The 21454-nt window shown below is 43.7% G+C and overlaps 2 protein-coding genes across 2 annotated transcripts; one reads left to right on the top strand and one right to left on the bottom strand.

Annotated features, from left to right (window-relative positions):
- Positions 1 to 256: 256 nt before the first annotated feature.
- rab4a (RAB4a, member RAS oncogene family) lies at positions 257 to 11531 on the top strand. Its single transcript, XM_062025943.1, has 8 exons — positions 257 to 323; positions 819 to 899; positions 2980 to 3094; positions 6520 to 6582; positions 6675 to 6829; positions 6946 to 7041; positions 10441 to 10567; positions 10673 to 11531. Exons 1-7 carry the CDS (start codon positions 308 to 310, stop codon positions 10554 to 10556), a joined length of 642 nt encoding a protein of 213 aa, XP_061881927.1. The 5' UTR covers positions 257 to 307; the 3' UTR covers positions 10557 to 10567; positions 10673 to 11531.
- A 77-nt stretch (positions 11532 to 11608) lies between these two features.
- On the bottom strand, positions 11609 to 20906 carry ccsapb (centriole, cilia and spindle-associated protein b). Its single transcript, XM_062025936.1, has 5 exons — positions 20815 to 20906; positions 19677 to 19976; positions 19510 to 19602; positions 12873 to 13075; positions 11609 to 12803 (listed from the first exon to the last, which is right to left on the bottom strand). Exons 2-5 carry the CDS (start codon positions 19966 to 19968, stop codon positions 12624 to 12626), a joined length of 768 nt encoding a protein of 255 aa, XP_061881920.1. The 5' UTR covers positions 19969 to 19976; positions 20815 to 20906; the 3' UTR covers positions 11609 to 12623.
- Between the last annotated feature and the right edge of the window lie 548 nt (positions 20907 to 21454).

The following is a 21454-nucleotide window of genomic DNA, read 5'->3' as shown; positions in this document are numbered from 1 at the left end:
AACTAGTGGCCTGGAGTGACGAGATCATTTATCGAGACGAATACACATAAAGGTTGTATAACGTAGTTTTGTCCACATTATCACGATTTTTATAAAATATTTGAGGTAAAATACATAATGGTGCAGTCGACGTAGTGCGTAAAATGCTTTTGTTTTGAAAAATCCCTACGGGAAGTCGGAAGGGAAAACAGTGGCAATCCGCGGAAATCATCAACAGGGCTATTTTGCTTGACTGAAATAGCTACCCATCTGTCAGTCCCTATTCTCGACATATTTACAATTACTCTCACAAAACGCCACACTGGCGATGTCGGAGTCATACGGTAAGATGTGCCTTTTGTCGAGTTTACCACAATTACCACCGTCACGTAGTGGCAGAGATGGGTGGGCAGGTGTGTTGAGGGGGCTTTTTCTAATCGTAAATAAATTAGCCGGCATGCTAAACTAGCCGCTGGGATAGCCGGCCTTAATACCATGACAACATCAATATACCATGGCAACATCAAAAACATTTGAAGGTGTAGTATGGTTATAAATACCGTACGTTGGTTTTAAGACTATAGGAATCTTAACACCGAATCTTCATCACACAACATTGTTAACTTCCTGCACTTACTGTATTGTTATTGTGTACTAATCAGTGATAATATAGCACACATAATAGTGTTGTCTATCCCGCACAATCATTTAGTTACCATTATCATAGTTGTGTTCTGTTACTTTACACTTGCATATGAAAATTAGATTTCCTGAATCCAATGTTAAACATCTGTTTGTTGTTACTTAACAGCATTTTATTTTATGTCATCATTCCTTAGATTTCCTGTTTAAATTCCTGGTGATTGGCAACGCCGGGACGGGCAAATCATGTTTGCTGCATCAGTTTATAGAGAAGAGATGTAAGTGGCTCACAGATGGACATCTTTTGATTTGATTTTTATGAATTTTTCTACATTTAAAACGCTTCCTTGTGGTCCGGCTAATATGTAACAGCAAATTATCATCAACTTAGCATTTAATGGCAGCAACATGTTGCAAAAAAGTTGGCACAGAGGCATTTTTACCACTGTGTTACATGGCCTTTCCTTTTAACAACACTTAGTAAAACCTTTGGGACCTGAGGAAACCAATTTTTGAAGCTTTTCAGGTGGAATTCTTTCCCATTCTTGCTTGATGTACAGCTTGAGTCGTTCAACAGTCCGAGGTCTCCGTTGTGGTATTTTAGGCTTCATAATGCGCCACACGTTTTTAACGGGAGACAGGTCTGGACTACAGGCAGACCAGCCTAGTACCCGCACTTTTTTACTATGAAGCCACGCTGTTGTAACATGTGGCTTGGCATTGTCTTGCTGAAATAAGCAGGGGCGTGTCCATGATAACGTTGCTTTTGCCATCCGGGGGGAGCTCAAAGTAAAGCCACTGCTCCTCCACATCGAGAGGAGCCAGATGAGGTGGTTCGGGCATCTGGTCAGGAAGCCACCCGAACGCCTCCCTAGGGAGGTGTTTAGGGCACGTCCGACCGGTAGGAGGCCACGGAGAAGACCCACGACACGTTGGGAAGACTATGTCTCCCGACTGGCCTGGGAACGCCTCAGGATCCCCCGGGAAGAGCTGGACAAAGTGGCTGGGGAGAGGAAAGTCTGGGCTTCCCTGCTTAGGCTGCTGCCCCCGCGACCCGACCTCGGATAAGCGGAAGAAGATGGATGGATGGACTCGTCAGACCACAGAACACTTTTCCACTTTGCATCAGTCCATCTTAGATGAGCTCGGGCCCTGCGAAGCCGGCTGCGTTTCTGGGTGTTGTTGATAAATGGCTTTGGCTTTGCATAGTAGAGTTTTAACTTCCACTTCCACGGGATGGCATCTTTCCACTATTATGGCCCCCGTCTTTTGAACAGCTTGTCGGAGGACCTCAGGGCAGAAGAGAAGGTTCATGTTTTTAAGAGCGGGCTTAGCACATCTTTTTAAAGTTGTTTTTTACGTAATATTTATTAATTCTATTTAAGTCATTCATACTTTACTTTTTATCTTATTAGTCATCCAAGATTTTATTTCATTCTATTTAATTATCATATATTTACTGTATATTTTTCATCTTCATATGTCTTACTTGTATTTTATCTCTTAATCCAACTGATGGTTCTTACTATTTTCGTGTTTTATTATTTTTACTTTCCAGCATTCTTCAGAGGGAGCCCTTTGCATTAGGAGTTATGGGCTATGTTGTGGGGGCGCTTTGTGTCAACGTCCTGGTGGCTGTGGTCTGAGGACCTCCTGGTGCAAATGGCTCCTGGGATAGTGTTTCCTCAACTAGCTCCTCTGTACTCAGCCATGCATTGATTTGTTGGGGTGTGTGTGTGTGTGAGATAATGGGGTATGTGGGTCATCAGGTTATTGGCTTTAAGTCTGTAAAGCACTTTGTGTTGCATTTCTTCTATGTATGAAAAGCACTTTATAACTCAAGTTTGATTGATTGATATCGTATACTGGTATTAAGCCAAAATATACCAGGATATGAGTTTTGGTCCATACTGCCTAGCCATACTAGTAGGCCTAAGTATTCATTAAAAACAAGGCAGATGTTTAATTTAACAAGTATATTTGTGGCCACTTTAGAACACTGTCTTTACATATTTAATAAAGTGATTCTTTGGCATACCACTAGTAGAGCCCACATACACGTATCACAGTTTGAGCTTATTGACTACAATGGCGGAGTCGCGCAAATATATCCGCTGACATCACCAATTGGAAAAACATCACTTGGAGGAAGTATAACGAAAGGCATTCTTGTTATATAAATATCTCTGCCATGCTTCCATGGTTTGATTTCTAATTTTCGGGACTTAAATCCTGTGTAATGGGTGTCCCCTTTAATGTACTGACCTCAATATGACATGTATACGTATCAGACATTCTTTGCACTAATATAATAGACTGCATCAGCTATTTATATATGTATATATATTGTTTTCCCAGTTAAGGATGAATCCAACCACACCATTGGAGTGGAGTTCGGCTCAAAAATCATCAGCGTGGTCAACAAAATTGTCAAATTGCAGATTTGGGACACTGCTGGACAAGAAAGGTTCAGGTAGGGTCATGTTTATAATAAAGAAATACTAACCTACACGATATAGGTATGTGGGCTTGTATTAAGCCTCAGGGAGTTGAACGCCCCTGCCTTACATAGTTCCGGGTCACCCTTGGGCAAGGTGTAGTACCCGAATGCCCCCCCCATCAGGGTTACGATTCCCCCCATGAACTACACTAAAAGAGGATGCGTTACCCGGCCCGGAGGAAGCCCGGGGCCCTCCTCCGGAGCTAGGCCCGGAGGTAGGGCTCGTCAGCGAGCGCCTGGTGGCCGGGCTTGCCACGGAGCCCGGCCGGGCACAGCCCGAAGAAGCTACGTGGACACACCATCTTCTCTGCCACGTGGGCCCACCACCCACGGTCGGAACCAGTGGGGTCGGGTGCGCTGCCAAGTGGATGGCAGTGAAAGTGGAGGCTCCAGACGGACCAATTCGGGGCAGCAGAGGCTGACTTTCGGGACGTGGAACGTCTCTACGCTGGTGGGGAAGGAGCCTGAGCTGGTGCGAGAGGTGGAGCGCTACCGGTTGGATCTGGTGGGGCTTACCTCTACGCATAGCAAGGGCTCTGAAACCACACTCCTGGACAAGGGATGGACCTTGTTCACTTCTGGAGTTGCTCAGGGCGTGAGGGCACAGGCGGGTGTGGGGATACTCACGAGTCCCCGGCTGAGTGCCTGTACGTTGGAGTTCACCCCAGTGGACAAGAGGGTCGCCTCCCTTCGCCTTAGGGTTGGAGGGGGGAAAACTCTGACTGTTGTTTGTGCATACGCACCAAACAGGAGTTCAGAGTATTCAGCCTTCTTGGATACCTTGCATGGGTTCCTGTATGGGGCGCCGGCAGGGGATTCCATAGTCTTGCTGGGGGACTTCAACGCGCACGTGGGCAATGACAGTGATACTTGGACTGGCGTGATTGGGAGGAACGGTCTCCCTGATCTGAACCTGAGTGGTGGATTGTTATTGGACTTCTGTGCTAGTCACGGACTTGCGATAACAAACACCATGTTCAAGCATAAGGATGCTCATAGGTGTACCTGGTACTAGAGCACCCTAGGCCAAAGATCAATGATCGATTTTGTAATCGTATCAGCTGATCTGAGGCCGTATGTTTTGGACACTCGGGTGAAGAGAGGGGCTGAACTGTCAACTGATCACCATCTGGTGGTGAGTTGGGTTAGATGGCGGGGGAAACCTCTGGACAGACCTGGCAAACCCAAGCGTGTAGTGCGGGTGAACTGGGAACGTTTGGAGGAGTCCTCTGTCCGGAAGGACTTCAACTCCCACCTCCGGCGGGATTTCTCTGCCATCCCTGTGGAGGTTGGGGACATTGAACAGGAATGGGCAATGTTCAAAGCCTCTATTGCTAAAGCTGCAGCTGCGAGCTGTGGCCAGAAGGTCTTAGGTGCCTCAAGGGGCGGTAACCCTCGAACACCCTGGTGGACAGTGGTGGTCAGGGAAGCCGTCCGACTGAAGAAGGAGTCCTACCGGGGTATGTTATCCCAGGGGACTCCGGAGGCAGTTGCAAGGTACCGACGGGCCCGAAGGGCAGCGGCCGTGGCTGTGGACGAGGCTAAGCAGAGGGTGTGGGAGCAGTTCGGGGAATCCATGGAGAAGGACTATCGGGCGGCACCAAAGCTGTTCTGGAAGACCATACGGCACCTCAGGAGGGGGAAGCAGGGAACCATCCAAGCTGTATACGGCAAGGATGGGACTTTGCTGACTTCAAGTGAGGAAGTCGTAGGGCGTTGGAAAGAGCACTTTGAGGAACTCCTGAACCCAAATACATCAGACACACCCTCCCTGATAGGAGCAGGGCCTGAGGATGATTGGGGATCGACGTCGATCTCTCGGGGTGAAGTCACTGAGGTAGTTAGACAACTCCACGGTGGCAAAGCTCCGGGGGTTGACGAGATCCGTCCAGAAATGCTGAAGGCTCTGGGTGTTGATGGGCTGTCTTGGTTGATACGCCTTTTCAACATTGCGTGGAAGTCTGGGACAGTGCCGAGGGAGTGGCAGACTCGGGTGGTGGTTCCCCTTTTCAAAAAGGGGGACCAGAGGGTGTGTGCTAATTACAGGGGTATCACACTACTCAGCCTCCCTGGGAAAGTTTACGCCAAGGTACTGGAAAGGAGGGTCCGGCCGATAGTCGAACCTCAGATTCAAGAGGAGCAATGTGGATTCCGTCCTGGTCGTGGAACAACTGACCAACTCTTTACGCTTGCGGGAATCCTGGAGAGGGCCTGGGAGTATGCCTATCCAGTCTACATGTGTTTTGTGGATTTGGAGAAGGCGTATGACCGCGTCCCTCGGGAGATCTTGTGGGAGGTGCTGAGGGAGTACGGAGTGAGGGGAACCCTGCTGAGGGCCATCCAATCTCTGTACAACCAAAGCGAGAGTTGTGTCCGGGTGCTTGGATGTAAGTCGGATCCGTTTCCAGTGGGGGTTGGTCTCCGCCAGGGCTGCGTTCTGTCACCTATCCTGTTTGTGATTTTCATGGACAGGATTTCTAGGCGGAGTCGTGGCCATGGCGGAGAGGGTATACGTCTCGGGGGGCTAAAGGTTGCGTCACTGCTGTTTGCAGATGATGTGGTCCTGATGGCACCTTCGGTTCGTGACCTTCAGCTCTCACTGGATCGGTTCGCAGCCGAGTGTTCAGCGGCTGGAATGAGGATCAGCATCTCCAAATCTGAGGCCATGGTTCTCAGCAGGAAACCGATGGTTTGTACAGTCCGGGTAGGGGACAGGAGTGGTGGAGGAGTTTAAGTATCTCGGGGTCTTGTTCACGAGTGAGGGAAAGATGGAGAAGGAAATCAGCCGGAGAATCGGAGCAGCTGGGGCAGTATTGCAGTCTCTCTGCCGCACTGTTGGGACGAAACGGGAGCTGAGCCAGAAGGCAAAGCTCTCGGTCTACCGAGCTATCTACATTCCTACTCTCACCTATGGTCATGAAGTGTGGGTAATGACCGAAAGAATAAGATCGCGGATACAAGCGGCCGAAATGAGTTTCCTCAGAAGGGTGGCTGGCATCTCCCTTAGAGATAGGGTGAGAAGTGCAGTCACCCGAGAGAGACTCGGAGTAGAGCCGCTGCTCCTTCGCTTGGAAAGGAGCCAGCTTAGGTGGTTCGGGCATCTCGTGCGGATGCCTCACGAGCGTCTCCCTAGGGAGGTCCTCGTTGCACGTCCCACTGGGAGGAGGCCCCCCGGCAGGCCAAGGACCAGATGGGGGGATTACATCTCCTCTCTGGCCTGGGAACGCTTCGGGATTCCCCAGGAGGAAGTCGCAAATGTTGCTCTGGAGAGGGAAGTCTGGGGGTCTTTGCTGGAGCTGCTGGAGCTGCTGTCCCCGCGACCCGATTCCGGATAAGCGGTTGAAGATGGATGGATGGATAACCTACACGATGTACTGAATGTGCGTTGTGTGTTAAAGGTCAGTGACCAGAAGTTACTACAGAGGAGCAGCAGGAGCACTGCTAGTCTATGACATCACTAGGTAAAGCAGCAAGTTGTTCCATACATGTTTTCATACATCCTTTGCTTGTCCAAATTGTGCACTTTGGGTTCATGTGCGCTTCTCCACCGTAGTCGTGAGACCTACAACGCTCTTACCACGTGGCTCAGTGATGCACGCATGCTGGCCAGTCAGAACATCGTCATCATCCTGTGTGGAAACAAGAAGGATTTGGATGCTGACAGAGAGGTGACCTTCCTGGAAGCTTCGCGCTTCGCTCAAGAGAACGGTAACTTGGGATAAAAGGGACTTTTTGTTGGTTTACTGTATATATCTGCGTATGTGTTGTGTTGCATCTTTCATGCAAACATTGACTACAATTTGTATTGTATGTGTGTGTGTCAGAGCTGATGTTCCTGGAGACCAGCGCCCTGACAGGCGAGAATGTTGAAGAAGCTTTTGTCCAATGCGCTCGGAAAATTCTCAACAAGATCGAATCAGGTAAAAACTCTCATTCTCATTTCCATGTGTAGCCACTTACTGCAAATATAGTCAGATGCCAACTTGTTGAACGAGGCTATCATAGTACCGATCTTACCGCTAGAGCAGATGTTTTTAACTGGGGGTGTGTGATCATTTTTCATATTTTTCCCTGCAATTTTTCAACATATGTAGATGTCTTTAAATACACATGAAAATTGAGCCAGCACAATGTGAATAAATAATTATACTATTATATTCATGTTTGCATTTAAGTTACTGTAACTAGTGATTAGCGCTCTAGTTGACAGCTAACAATTAGAGCGGCAGTTAGCGATTAGCACCTTAGTTGTCAGCTAGCAACACGCTATTTGCCAACAAGGGATTAGAGTGCTAGTTGCCAGCTAAAAATTAGCTTATGTACTTGGTAGCTAGGGATTAATGCCCTTGTTGTAAGCAAGCAATTGGCGCATTAGTTGCCATCTAGGGATGAATGTGCCAGTTGCCAGCACACTAGTTGCCAGCTAGCAATTAGCATGCTAGTTTCCAGCTGGCGATTAGAACACTAGTTGCCTGCTAGCTATTATAACATTGTTATTATTTGAATATTGTTAGTATTGCACAATAACAAGGTACATTTGGGACCAGTTAAATGTAAAATACAATCACAATTTCATACAAGATATTTATGTAGGAGGTCCCCGCTCCTTCAGTTTGGGGATCCTTGTCCTGGAAAACGTCGCAGACCCCTGCACTAGAGTTCCACATCCAAGGAGCTGCTATCAAAGACAATGCCGATGATTGCGAATCAAGACCGATTCTTTAGGAAGCTGCTATAAGATGTCAAAGAGAATGAATTACAGGCGAGGGAAGGCGGCATCCTGACAGTACTAGTCTGACAGTCACCCTATAATAACTGTCCTGTAGAGATGTAACATTAATTGTATTAATACTGGAATTTTTTTGGTACAGAGGCGTACAATAGTCCTACAATAATTAATAAGGGACAGGAAGTGTTTACTTGTTTCATTTGTTTCCACAGGGCACCTCCACAAGCCCAGTCAGTAATTGTGAGATAAAGTAGCCATAAAAAGACGAGACGTGGAAGCGTGCAGAACATATTCCACAAGCGTGCAGTCAAGCCTCTGATTAGCGGTAGTCATGACTCTAGCAATTGTGCCTAGAAGACCATCTAGGCCCCAACCGTCTTGGTTGGGGCCTGCTGGGTCTGGTCCCTGCGTCTACTGTTGTAGCTTGGTGCTGCAGGGTATTCCGAGGTGCTGCGAGTCGGCCAGTTGTTGGGGTAGCGACCTTGTGTGTCAGCATGTCTGTGATCTTCTTTTAATTCTTTTTTTTTTTTTTTTTTTTTAATAAATAGATTTAATTATTTATTTATTATTATTTTTTAATATATTTTATTAATATTATTATTATGTATTTATTTATTTTATTTATTTATTTCCCCTACCTCAGGGGGGGACTCGGCGGGGCGGTTGCTGGTTGTTCCATCTCCATCGTTGGGGTCCCTGCGGGTGGGGTGGGTGGTTCCCGTGGCCCCGTGCTGGGTGGTCCTGTGGCGGCCGGCTTGGGTGGGGTGGCCGTGGGCTGGCCTCGCCGCGCTCTCCGGGGGCAGGGGGTGGGGGGGGGCTCGTGGGGGCCCGGTTGCCGGTGGGGCGGGGGCGTTCTTCCCGTCCGGTTGCGGGGGATCTCCGGGCCCCTCGGGCGGGGCGTCCCGCCTTTCTGTCCGTGTGGGGTGTGGTCTCTCGCTGGCTTGGGGTCTGGCTGCCCCCTGCTTTTCTCGTGCCTTGTCCTCTGCCGGGTGCGTCTGTCTGCGGCCTGCTGCTGGCCCTTGTGGGCGGTGCGGTGGGCCAGGCTCTGGGGTTCCTGTCGCTGTCCGGCTTGGCTGCGTGGGGGCGGTAGCCCCTGGTTCCCTGGGCACCACACCTACTGTTTGTGGGATGGGCTCTCGGGGAGGCTGGAGCCGTACTCTGGCTCCCGCACACACTGGGAGTCAAATGTATTGTACATGCAAATTCACATATACTCACACACATACATACAGACATACATAGGTACCTACGCTCCCACATACATATACAAATAAATACAGTACATATTTACACACTCAAAGTTCGTACATCCACACGCACATTCATTATACAAACATACTGTATACACATACTGTACATATACATTCACTGTAAAAACATACATATACACATACTGTACATATACACTCACTGTACAAACACACACATACACATACTACACATATACATTCACTGTACAAACACACACATACATATACTGTACATATACATTCACTGTACAAACACACATATACACATACTGTACATATACATTCACTGTTCAAACACACATACTGTATACACATACTGTACATATACATTCGCTGTACACACATATACACATACTGTACATATATATTCACTGTACAAGCACACATATACACATACTGTACATATACAGGTACATATGCACACTTACACTCATGCACATAATCACGTTTCATCAAACATCTATTAACGTTGTTGCCCTAGGGTAAACTGGGTATAACACATGGCACACTGACAAAGCTTAACCTATTGTTACTATAACAATCTACAAGGTTAATGTAGGTTGCTTCTCTTTCTTCCCCTCCATTTTTCTGCATTCTTTCGTATCTCAAGTTATCATTACGTATATGTATTGTTGCATTTGAACAATTGTATTGTTGATAATAAAGGTAAAGTATTGGTATTGTTTATTATCAATAGCACTATTTCTATTGGTATTCATATTGCTCCATTTTTAGTGTAATAATGCTCATTGTCATTTCTGTTTTATTTTTTTATTTTCGCTAACTGCTTATTTGCTATTACTTTTACCATCATATTTGTACATGTCGTATTTGCTGATGTTGCTCTGTTGTTGTTGTTGTTGTGTTTGCTGTTGTTGTTTTTGTCTCTCTGTCTAATCCCCCTCTTGTCCCCACAATTCCCCCCTATGTCTTACTTTTTCTCTCTTTCTATCCCCTCCTGCTCCGGCCCGGCTGCACCAAATGATTATATAAATACATTTAATAAAGTCAAAATACATGTAAGGCAACAAGAGAAGTATCCTACACTTCTCTTTTGTAAAGTAAATCTGAACAGCCGATATGGGCATCTACATCTGCTATATGATTTGCCCGAGAAGCTGGGCAGGACATTATAAAAAAAATTTTTTTAAAAAGACCATCTTTTGTCACCTAAAAGAAATGTTTATCGCATTGACTTTTGACAGCTCTCATAAAACAAAAATTGTACAATATGTATAACTTTATTTTAATGATCAATTATTATTGTCTGCTTTTCTTATGAGTGTAACGTCATTGCAGATTGTGTCAGTCATGTCCTCTCTCCCCACTGTCTTATTCAGGGGAGTTGGATCCAGAGAGGATGGGGTCAGGGATCCAGTACGGCGATGCTGCTTTGCGCCAGCTTCGTTCCCCTCGTCGCGCTCAGCCACAAGGCGCCCAGGAGTGTGGCTGCTAGTAGGCACACAGGTCGCTTATCTACGTGTATTGTTTACATGAACTATGCTAGCAGTCCTAGCAGACATATTGGAGTCTTTGCGTTTATCTTGACTTTTGTTTGTTTGTGTGCCACAGAAGGCAACATGGGACCTAAAACTTTTCTGGTGACTTCTCTTCACATGGAACCTTTGTTGCCATAGCTGCAGATGTAGGGAACCCAAGTAGCCGTCCCAGACAGCCATGCCATCGAGGTAAAAGGACTGGCATCTTATGTAACCCTGCCACCTTTTTTTGCCGACTCACCAGTAGTTACTCCATCGCCAAGAAGACCTTTCTTTGCTGTTTACGTCCCATCCTCTCTTTTCTTCTACATCATCTTCTACACTGTACATTGCTTGATGCACGTTTACCGCAGCGCACTATCAGAGTATTTCAGTAGGAAGAGATATGTGCTTCATCGTCTCATGTATTATCATTATTACAATCATATCCGGCATCGGTGTATACATACAAGCAGTAATGTTGGCTGCCTCTTGTATATTTTGTAAATAGGACACGCCAGATGTAGATGAACTGACTAATGTAAGAAAAATAATACTTATCTAACTGGAGTGTAAATTCAACATATAGCATAGACACTTTAGCATGTTTTACAATGATGTCTGTCACCTTTCAGTGTTGCTTGTTTACATTACTCCTGTGGTCACAGAAAAAAAAAAGCATTTTAACTGTCCTGAAACTGTGCTTGGGTTCATTAGTTTTTTTTAAAACATTCAGCAACTAAAATCCGAAATTGGATGAGCAAAGGCGATTTTAACTTTCCCTATTTTTTTTCCAATTCACAATTTGCCTGCTCGATATCATATTGTTGTCTTTTGTGTTCATGTCCTAAAGTTATACTTTTATTTGTGTCACTTTCTCTCATTATGAATATCATGACTTTTTAATTTATTGTGTCTGATAAAGGCATATGTTTTTAAAATAAAAAAATAAATCCATTATGTACTTGGAAATTCTTTCTTTGTTTGGAAGCTTAGTTATTTGGTTACTGTAAATAAAAACAACACGGTGGACGGAAGCAAAGGTGATTTATTCAAAGTTTGAACGGTACAATAAAGAAACATTTAAGTCTTTTGTTAAATCCAGTAAATTGATCCAAAGTGAATTAATGCTGAAAAAGAAAAATTGCTTCTAACTTATAACCCTTTCAACTCATACTTAATATGTACACTTCTAATATAAACATAATTTAACCCTATTGTTTCACAACCAAATGTAAAGAAAAAAAGTAATGAATCAGACAGATCACCTTGTTCCAAGATTGTCAAACATATTGCACAAAAATCTTTGTTGAATGTTTTCCTTACAGAATTACACTGTAAAACTTGAACAATAGAAAATCATATTGCCACAAACAGTAACACTGAACCAAATAGATGCAACAATATTATTACTATCAGAACCTGAACTTGTTTGGCAATCATATAAATATCGACATATGGCACAGAGATGAGTTTCTCCTCGATGACTGATTAGATCTATGTGTGTGTGTCTGTCTGTGTGTAAATAGCATTAATTTTGTCTTAATGTCCACATGTAGTTTGTCCTCCTGAGCCACGGGGCTTCAAAGTGTGTGGAGAGCACCATAAGACTGGTAAAGGTGCAGTGGCTTGAGAAAAACCAAGAAAAACGCCTCTCAAACTACAAACTTAACTTCTGGGAAAAAAATGGCTTTTAGAGTCTATGGTTAGACAGTGAAACTGCTACAAATTATGCCCCATGTACACACACATTAAGGCTGGTTAGTGTACATGCACTTCACCACAACTAGTGAACCACCAATGCTAACTAAACATTACTAGTTCGTTAATTTCTGCATGTATAAGACTTAAGTGTTCAATAAGTGATTAAACACATTCTTCATACATTCTTTCTATATTAATATATAGAAACATTTTGAATACAGTGCCTTTTCAGATGTATTTTCTTCTGTAGTTTCCAATAAAAAAAGTAGTCCCACATCTTGTGTGTGTTAAGAATGGTACCTGGGTCCAAAATAATGTCTTTGTACTATTTATAATGTGTTTCATCGAGTGCGACCAGAGAAGCAGCGCATGTACTCTGTGAGCCAAGGGTTAAAGTCAGGCCTAACTTTCCTGGTTTTGCGCTTATCAGTTGACTTTGCTATGCGGCGCTCGTTTCTTTGGGTCTGGACCTGTCGCTCCGCTTCCCTCCGAGTCTTTGCCCTGAGAGCAGATGCGTGGATCTGCAAGGAAACATTGAGCGTCAGGATGTGTTAAAAAAAAAAAAAAAAAAGATTATAAATAACAATGACCTCGCTTGTCGAAGCAATAGGTAGCACGTTGTGTGTCTTTTTGCCTGCGGTGTCAGCGTCCTTCTCACCAGAAGCATACAGAGCGAAAGGATGTTTGCTGTTGTCTTTAGGAGGCTGCTGCACGACAGACTTCACCCGCTGGAGGCGAGACGACTTGGAAAGTCTCCTTGGTTTGCTCGGCGGCGGCTGTGGAACTTCGGCGTCTTTTTCATAGAAACAGACGATTAAGAGTACAGTACAATTATTCGTATTCTGGCCATATTTTGTCTTTTTTTCCTGGCTGAAAAGAAAGTTGTATTAGAGATGTTTGCCATTTTTTTTGGTTGATGTTTTTGATATGGCCACCGTTCTGTTACCATTAGTTACTTACCACAAATGTCAGCATTATAAAGGATAAGCGCTAGATACACAAGACAGGCCTACTGAAATGACATTTTTTTATTTAAACGGGGTTAGCAGATCCATTCTGTGTCATACTTGATCATTTCGCGATATTGCCATATTTTTGCTGAAAGGATTTAGGAGAGAACGACGACGATAAAGTTTGCAACTTTTGGTCGCTGATAAAAAAAGCCTTGCCCCTACCGGAAGTAGCGTGACGTCACAAGCTGGAGTGCTGCTCTCATTTCTCTATTGTTTACACCAGCAGCGAGAGAGATTCAGACCGAGAAAGCGACGATTACCCCATTAATTTGAGCGAGGATGAAAGATTCGAGGATGAGGAAAGTGAGAGTGAAGGACTATAGTGCAGTGCAGGACGTATCTTTTTTCACTCTGACCGTAACTTAGGTACAAGGCTTCATTGGATTCCACACTTTCTTCTTTTTCTATTGTGGATCACGGATTTGTATTTTAATCCACCTCGGATACTATATCCTCTTGAAAATGAGTGTCGAGAGCGCGACATGGACATTCACAGTGACTTTTATCTCCACGACAATACATCGGCGAAACACTTTAGCTACGGAGCTAACGTGATAGCATCGGGCTCAAATGCAGATATAAACAAAAGAAATAAACCCCTGACTGGAAGGATAGACAGAAAATCAACAATACTAATAAACCCTGGACATGTAAATACACGGTTAATGCTTTCCATCTTGGCGAAGATTAACAATGCTGTTGCTAACCACGCCATTGAAGCTAACTTAGCAACGGGACCTCACAGAGCTATGATAAAAACATTAGCGCTCCACCTACGCGAGCCAGCCCTCATCAACACCCGTGCTCACCTGCGTTCCAGCGATCGACGGAAGGACGAAGGACGTCACCCGATCATCCGTGCGGTCAGCGGCTTGCGCGTCTGCTATCCAAGTCAAAGTCCTCCTGGTTGTGTTGCTACAGCCAGCCGCTAATACACCGATCCCACCTACAACTTTCTTCTTTGCAGTCTTCATTGTTCATTAAACAAATTGCAAAAGATTCACCAACACAGATGTCCAGAATACTGTGGAATTTTGAGATGAAAACAGATCTTTTTTGTATTGGATTCAAAGGTGTACCAATACTTCCGTTTAACTAGTGACGTCACACGCATACGTCATCATACAAAGACGTTTTCAACCGGAAGTTTAGCGGGAAATTTAAAATTGCACTTTATAAGTTAACCCGGCCGTATTGGCATGTGTTGCAATGTTAAGATTTCATCATTGATATATAAACTATCAGACTGTGTGGTCGGTAGTAGTGGGTTTTAGTAGGCCTTTAAAATAAAGCTGAATGTGATTAAGTAAATCATAAAAAATAAATACTTAAAAAATATATTCCCTTTGCAGACCTTACACTTCCTTCTTCACTCACATGGAGTTCAAAAAGTACAACAGTATGGCGAATTAGGCATCAAGGCCATGAAAGACAATGACTGTATTATACTAGATTAATAACTCTCTTGTAGGCTGCATATCATAGCAACAGAATTATGTATCTTGATATCACCAAACTTTTATACAATCAATCACATCAAATAATCACCAGGTTTAAAGGGGAACTGCACTTTCTTTGGAATGTTGCCTATCATTTCCACCCCTATGTGAGACAAACACATGTTTTTCTTTTTTGATGCATTCTAAATCATAAATAAACATTAGCAAAAGTCAGCTAGCAATGGAGTCAATGGGAGCTCCTCTATTCCCCGATAAATAACGATCCGAAAACCGCTTAAATCCCTCCATTTACATTTCGTGACCTGAATATTCATCAAGTATTAGCAATATTGTTATTACGAGCCCTAACGCAGACAAACTATTTTTAGCGGCGCATTGATCACAGAGAGCTAACTAGTTTAGGCTGCCAAAATTGACATGAGCTGGTCTCTGAGTTAATAAATGTTCATTCTAGATTATAAATCATGTCTGTCACCTGTATCGTAGAAGGATGTGGTCATTTACCAAGAAGTGGTCAACTTTGACAACTTTTTTTAACCCTTTGTAAAGATTAAGATTCATTATTAATCTAAACATCAATATATAAATATCCCATCAGTCAGCATCCCAGTGAGAGCAGACATTGTACAGTAAGTGATTATTTCATTATGTTCGCGGTTTCTGCACTTAGCAATACTGCTACATGATGCTATAGTGTTTCAGTAAAGCTGGATTTGTTTAGCACACAGCTTCTAAAACGTGTAGCTCATCCTCCGTATGGCTAAAAAATATAACGTTCTAGTTCATAATTTGTCCCAAGGTAGTTTTTGTTGTCTCTCACGAAGTATGCGGTGAGTAGTAGGTTTGTTGTTGTTAAAGGGAGAAGCGAACGTTGTGATATGTCGGTGAAATGAATACACCAACTTATGTTTAAATGGGCAAATTACGTAAATATTGCATGTTATTATGAATGTACCTGTTACTACATTGCATATAGGTTTTTGGATGTTCTACAGAGTGCTTTACAGGCGGAATAGAGAGGCTCCCTTTGACTCCATTGTTAGCTGACTTTTGCTAATGTTTATTTACGTGCACAAAAATGAAAAAAAACAAGCGGTCGGAAAAGGATGGGTGTGTTCTTGTCTTACATAGGGAGTGTAAATGATGAGCAAAATTCAAAATAAGTGCAGTTCCCCTTCAACAAAATGTTTCTAAAGATCAAATAAGGCCAGTGGAGGGTATTCAGCGAGGTTTTCTTGATGCTAATAAACATTGCAGCATTCAAAACTGCTCAAATGCAAGTACATGGAGAACAGTAAACTCTTGTTTACCCTCAAACTAAGACAGGTTAGCTACCCCTCTTTGTTTATAATGTATATTTTATGCTACCCCTTTCTTTTGCTGCAGCTATTACATATACTGTAATATTGTACATGGCAATTGGGATTTGTAGTATATTGTATATATTATATCAAAATATAATATTTCAGTATATATAATATGTAAATATTATCCATCCATCCATCCATTTTCTACCGCTTGTCCCTTTTGGGGTCGCTGGAGCCTATCTCAGCTGCATTCAGGCGGGGTACACCCTTGACAAGTCGCCACCCAGGGGTGGGTAGAGTAGCCAGAAATTGTACTCAAGTAAGAGTACTGTTACTTTAGAGATTTATTACTCAAGTAAAAGTAAGGAGTAGTCACCCAAATATTTACTTGAGTAAAAGTAAAAAGTATGTTGTGAAAAAACTACTCAAGTACTGAGTAACTGATGAGTAACCTGTTCGTTTAATGATGATGGCAACAAATAATGCACAAAAACATAAAAATAGCAATGAGCAAATTCAGAGCCAGGAATATCTCTTAAGCAACTAAAACAATAATATATATGAAATAATAATACATTAACATAGAAAAAAATTGAAGCAAATTGAGCCACAATAACTTAACAGCACCATAGGCTCAGTAGGCAGAGATTACAAAGGAAAATAACAAAGCCTTTACGCAAACCATAGACAGGTAGGTGTGGGCTGCACCTGAGAACACACTGTGCACTTCAAATTGGTTTGTATGCATGCGTGAGTGTGTGCGCAACTGTGTGTGTCTATGAGGCTGCAGTGCGTTAATAAATGTCCCCACACGATGTACATTTGACAGTGATTCATAGCAGGGAAGCTAACATCAGCCTACGGCATACTTGCCAACCCTCCCGTTTTTAGCGGGAGAATCCCGTTATTCAGCGCCTCTCCCGACAACCTCCCTTCTCCCGACAAACTCCCGGTATTCAGCCGGACAATGCGGACCTGAGACTGAGTGGGGACAGCCTATTCTCACGTCCACTTTCCCACAATATAAATACGCTTGCAAGTTCCAAAACGAATGGAAAGAAGAATTTCAGTTCATCCAGGACAGTTCGAAGGGGAAGGTGTATGTTGCCTGTAAATATGTAGAACAGACTTCTCCATTGAACACAGTGGCCGAAATGATTTCTCAGTCATGAACAGAGAAGTTAAACAGGACAATACTGCCATCTAATGGATAGATAATTCAAGTATGTATTTTATGTAAATAAAATAAATATATATATAGCTAGAATTCACTGAAAGTCAAGTATTTCATACATGTATATATATACATACTGTTGGAAGCATATCCATATTTAAGTGTTACTTCTTTCTAAAAACTCCTATAGTCATATTTACATCAGCTAATGTCTCGTGTGGTACAAAGTGCTTGGATTCGAGTGTCCTTGGTTAGAGTCAGAGCGCTGTCTTTGTTGAGACTGCCATTACATTCCTAAGATACGGAGCACAGCTAGACTGGGGAAACAGCAGGTGGGGGGGACAGGAGAAGGAGGAAGTAGACAGGAGTTCCGGGGTTTTGGTAGACCGATCTGGACCGGGCTAGGGAACGCTTGGGTGCTGGGTTGGTCTCAGGTTTGTCCTCTAAGCTTTGAGAATAAACTACAAAATACCAACTATTGCCTGGAGATTGAATATAAACATCAGCGTATTGCCATAAAAAGAATCTGGGAGAGACTAGCAATTTGAATTCCCCATTGGAGGAATGCTGGTCGACGCAACATATACATATATATATATATATATATATATATATATATATATATGAAATATATATGAAATACTCGAGTTGGTGAATTCTAGCGGTAAATAACCACGCCCCCCGCCCCCAACCCACCCCACCCCCCACCTCACGATATTGGAGGTCTCAAGGTTGGCAAGGTTGGCAAGTATGGCCTACGGTGACAGCCAAAATATCTACTAACGTTACTTACCGCGATGTGCTTCCTCAAATTTGATGTGGAGTTCATGTAATTAAGCTTGTTGTTGTTTTGCAATGAGCAAATTCTGGCCAGGCGGTCATGTGACCGCCTGGCTCTGTTTGATTGGTGAAACGCAGGCATGCGATAGATTCTACTTTGAAGGTCTGTCTGACAAACCAAAACAAACAAAGCATGCAGTAATAGATCGATAAAAATCAGTAGCGAGTAGCGAGCTGAATGTAGATAAATGGAGCGGAGTAAAAGTAGCGTTTCTTCTCTATAAATATACTCAAGTAAAAGTAAAAGTATGTTGCATTAAAACTACTCTTAGAAGTACAATTTATCCCAAAAGTTACTCAAGTAGATGTAACGGAGTAAATGTAGCGTGTTACTACCCACCTCTGTCGCCACCTCATCGCAGGGCCAACACAGATAGACAACATTCACACTCACACACTAGGGCCAATTTTTTAGTGTTGCCAATAAACCTATCCCCAGGTGCATGTCTTTGGAGGTGGGAGGAAGTTGGAGAACACAGAGGGAACCCACGCAGTCACGGGGAGAACATGCAAATTCCACACAGAAAGATCCCGAGCCTGGGATTGAACTCAGGACTACTCAGGACCTTCGTATTGTGAGGCACATGCACTAACCCCTGTCGTACCGTGCTGCCCTATGTAAATATTACATATACGTTATATTTTAGATTGTGAGGACGGCGTGGCACGATTGGGAGAGTGGCCGTGCCATCAACCTGAAGGTTCCTGGTTTGATCCCCAGCTTCTACCAACTTAGTCACATCCGTTGTGTCCTTGAGCAAGACACTTCATCCTTGCTCCTGATGGGTCGTGGTTAGCGCCTTGCATGGCATCTCCCGCCATCAGTGTGTGAATGGGTGAATGTAGAAATAGTGTCAAAGCGCCTTGAGTACCTTGAAGGTAGAAACGTGCTATACAAGTATAACCCATTTACCATTGGTACTATGGTACATTTTTAGTCTACTTTATACTTGCATTATCCTTTCCATCCTTACACTTCCCATCCTTAGTAACTGAGCTACTTTGTGGAACAATTTCCCTTGTGGATCAATAAAGTTTGTCTAAGTCTATGTTATTTTATTCTCTCTGTCAATCAAAACTGAGCTGTAATGTTTTTATAAATGCATATGTTTTTATGCAAATAGAATGTGGAGTTTGCATGTTCTCCCCGTGACTGCGTGGGTTCCCTCCGGGTACTCCGGCTTCCTCCCACCTCCAAAGACATGCACCTGGGGATAGGTTGATTGGCAACGCTAAATTGGCCCTAGTGTGTGAATGTGAGTGTGAATGTTGTCTATCTGTGTTGGCCCTTTGATGAGGTGGCGACTTGTCCAGGGTGTACCCTGCCTTCCGCCCAAATGCAGCTGAGATAGGCTCCAGCACCCGCCGCGACCCCGAAAGGGACAAGCGGTAGAAAATGGATGGATGGAGAAAGGCATTTCTCCTTCAAATACCTTCTTGTGGTTCCCTTTTGTGTTTCCTACCACTCTGCTCTCCTGTGTGGCCCTCGGCTGCACAAGACTCTTGGACTTCTTTTTGGTGACAATCTAGCAAGAGAAAAGTGGAGATAGGACACTGGGGAAAAACATGTTTGCTTTGGAGCTTTTAATCACATTCTTACCATTTCCTCGCTCCTCCTGCAGGCCAGGCAGTCTGGGTACATCTGCCTTGGGCCCCTGGCACGCCTCCATCTTGGCCCCCACAGGGCCTTCACCTTTATTAGGTGACTTTGCTTCCCCGGACTCTGAGTCGGAATCAGGCAGATTCCAGATCCAGGGCTTGTGTGTTTGCTCCAGGAGTCTGCGACTCAGTCTGTACTTCACCAGCTCCTCGTAACACTTTGTGTAAGTCTCCCATTTGGGGTCTTTAAATTTCTTCATGTACTCCGAGCGACGGATCTTCCTGGTCACCATCTTCTTCACTGCACCGAGTGAACACACTAATGATTACTTGCTGGTGGCGAGCGTTGTTATTTAAAAAAACGCTTAAATATGCGTAAAATAAAGCGCGTATTTTTGTTGTTTTACAATACGCGTCTCTGAAGTTCAGCGTCGCCAGCAGAAATTCAAACCAAAACATGTGACGTTTTCAACCAATGGCTTCAGACTACGCCTACTTCCTGCTTTGACCGGAAATACGCGAGTTCCGCTGTATAAAAATGAACACAAATGTCGTATTCCAAAGAAATATAATTATATACTTTATAATTGTTAGTGGTGTTAGATTCAAACTATTACAATAAGTGAAATATAAAACAAAACAAAAAGTATTTAAATTCTTTACGCAGAAAGTGACGTTGCATGACGTAATAACCCCGCCTCTGATTGGCCGAGGACATTTAAATGACAGCCAGAGAAACCTTTCAAGATTATAAGCAGCAATTGGCTAATGAACTAGTTTACTGCCAAACACCTTGACATCGATATAGTATTATTGCAAAACTGTACACCAGTTAATGACATTTTTTCTTAATTGTGCTTGTATGATATCGTCCCGTCCGAAAACAAATGTGTAACATAATAAATCATTAGCAGTGTGCTAATAATGATCTCCAGTTGTTCTACAGCGATGCAAATCGCCTCAAATTCGTGTTAGTGTTATTTATAGACAACGGATAATCACCTGGCTGTACGTGCATAGACACAATATGGCCTACTAACTCGCAAAGGATATAAGCTTGCTGACAGCCGCAGAAAACACTACAGTAGGAAATGTGGGTTGTAGGACTCTAAATCATTGCACAATTTAGTTATACTTACACCAGGCTCGGGTTTCACGGCAGCGGAGAACAGATGGCGTTCATGTTATTGCCAGAGCGTAATGCGCCACTTAAGCTCCACCCACCCGGTGGGTGTACCTTTAAAAAGCAAACACACCCTGCAACAGGTGGCCGAGGTGTCACAGAGGGTGTCTGCAGCGATAATGATAGGTAGCAGGTGGTCCTTTTTAGTGCCAATATGACAACAAATCTATTCATTATACAAATAAATATACAATGTTTTAAACCTAGTTAAAATTGAAACCTAATTAATCATGCTTGTAACCAAGTTTGTGTGTGTTTTATAAGGCCTGCAGGCTGGCAAAGGTAGACCTCACTGCAGGCCCAACGTTCCAGTTTTGTCTAAAGAAGGCCGCACTCTTGAACACGACTCAAGGTGTCAAGTGTCTGTCGTGCACTCCAGGTCCAAAACGGACATGTTGCTCCTGCTGCCCGGGCACATTCCTGGCAAGTCAGACATGGAAGGACTTGTCCTTCACTGGAACACTGGGATATGGAGACCAGTATGATGGATAGAACCCTGTCAACTTCTCTTCACCCTTGCATGTTTGGAACCCTGTTTGATCCCCCTGTGCAATTTATAGCATATTGTAGCCGACCAGTTTTTAACGATAGAAAAT

The sequence above is a fragment of the Entelurus aequoreus genome, linkage group LG02 (genome assembly GCF_033978785.1).
Source record: "Entelurus aequoreus isolate RoL-2023_Sb linkage group LG02, RoL_Eaeq_v1.1, whole genome shotgun sequence".
In the NCBI taxonomy this organism is placed as follows: Eukaryota; Metazoa; Chordata; class Actinopteri; order Syngnathiformes; family Syngnathidae; genus Entelurus; species Entelurus aequoreus.
Note: the sequence above shows the minus strand (reverse complement) of the source record. Positions and strands in the feature narration are given on the sequence as shown.

Excerpts from the sequence above, each read along its gene's own strand:
- rab4a (XM_062025943.1), top strand. Across the intron at positions 3,095-6,519 it reads GCTGGACAAGAAAGGTTCAG|GTCAGTGACCAGAAGTTACT; the intron begins GTAGGGTCATGT and ends TGTGTGTTAAAG. Across the intron at positions 6,830-6,945 it reads GCGCTTCGCTCAAGAGAACG|AGCTGATGTTCCTGGAGACC; the intron begins GTAACTTGGGAT and ends TGTGTGTGTCAG.
- ccsapb (XM_062025936.1), bottom strand. The coding sequence starts at position 19,968 with ATGGTGACCAGGAAGATCCGTCGCTCGGAGTACATGAAGAAATTTAAA. Across the intron at positions 19,603-19,676 it reads GCAGGAGGAGCGAGGAAATG|ATTGTCACCAAAAAGAAGTC; the intron begins GTAAGAATGTGA and ends TTCTCTTGCTAG. Across the intron at positions 12,804-12,872 it reads CTATTGCTTCGACAAGCGAG|ATCCACGCATCTGCTCTCAG; the intron begins GTCATTGTTATT and ends GTTTCCTTGCAG.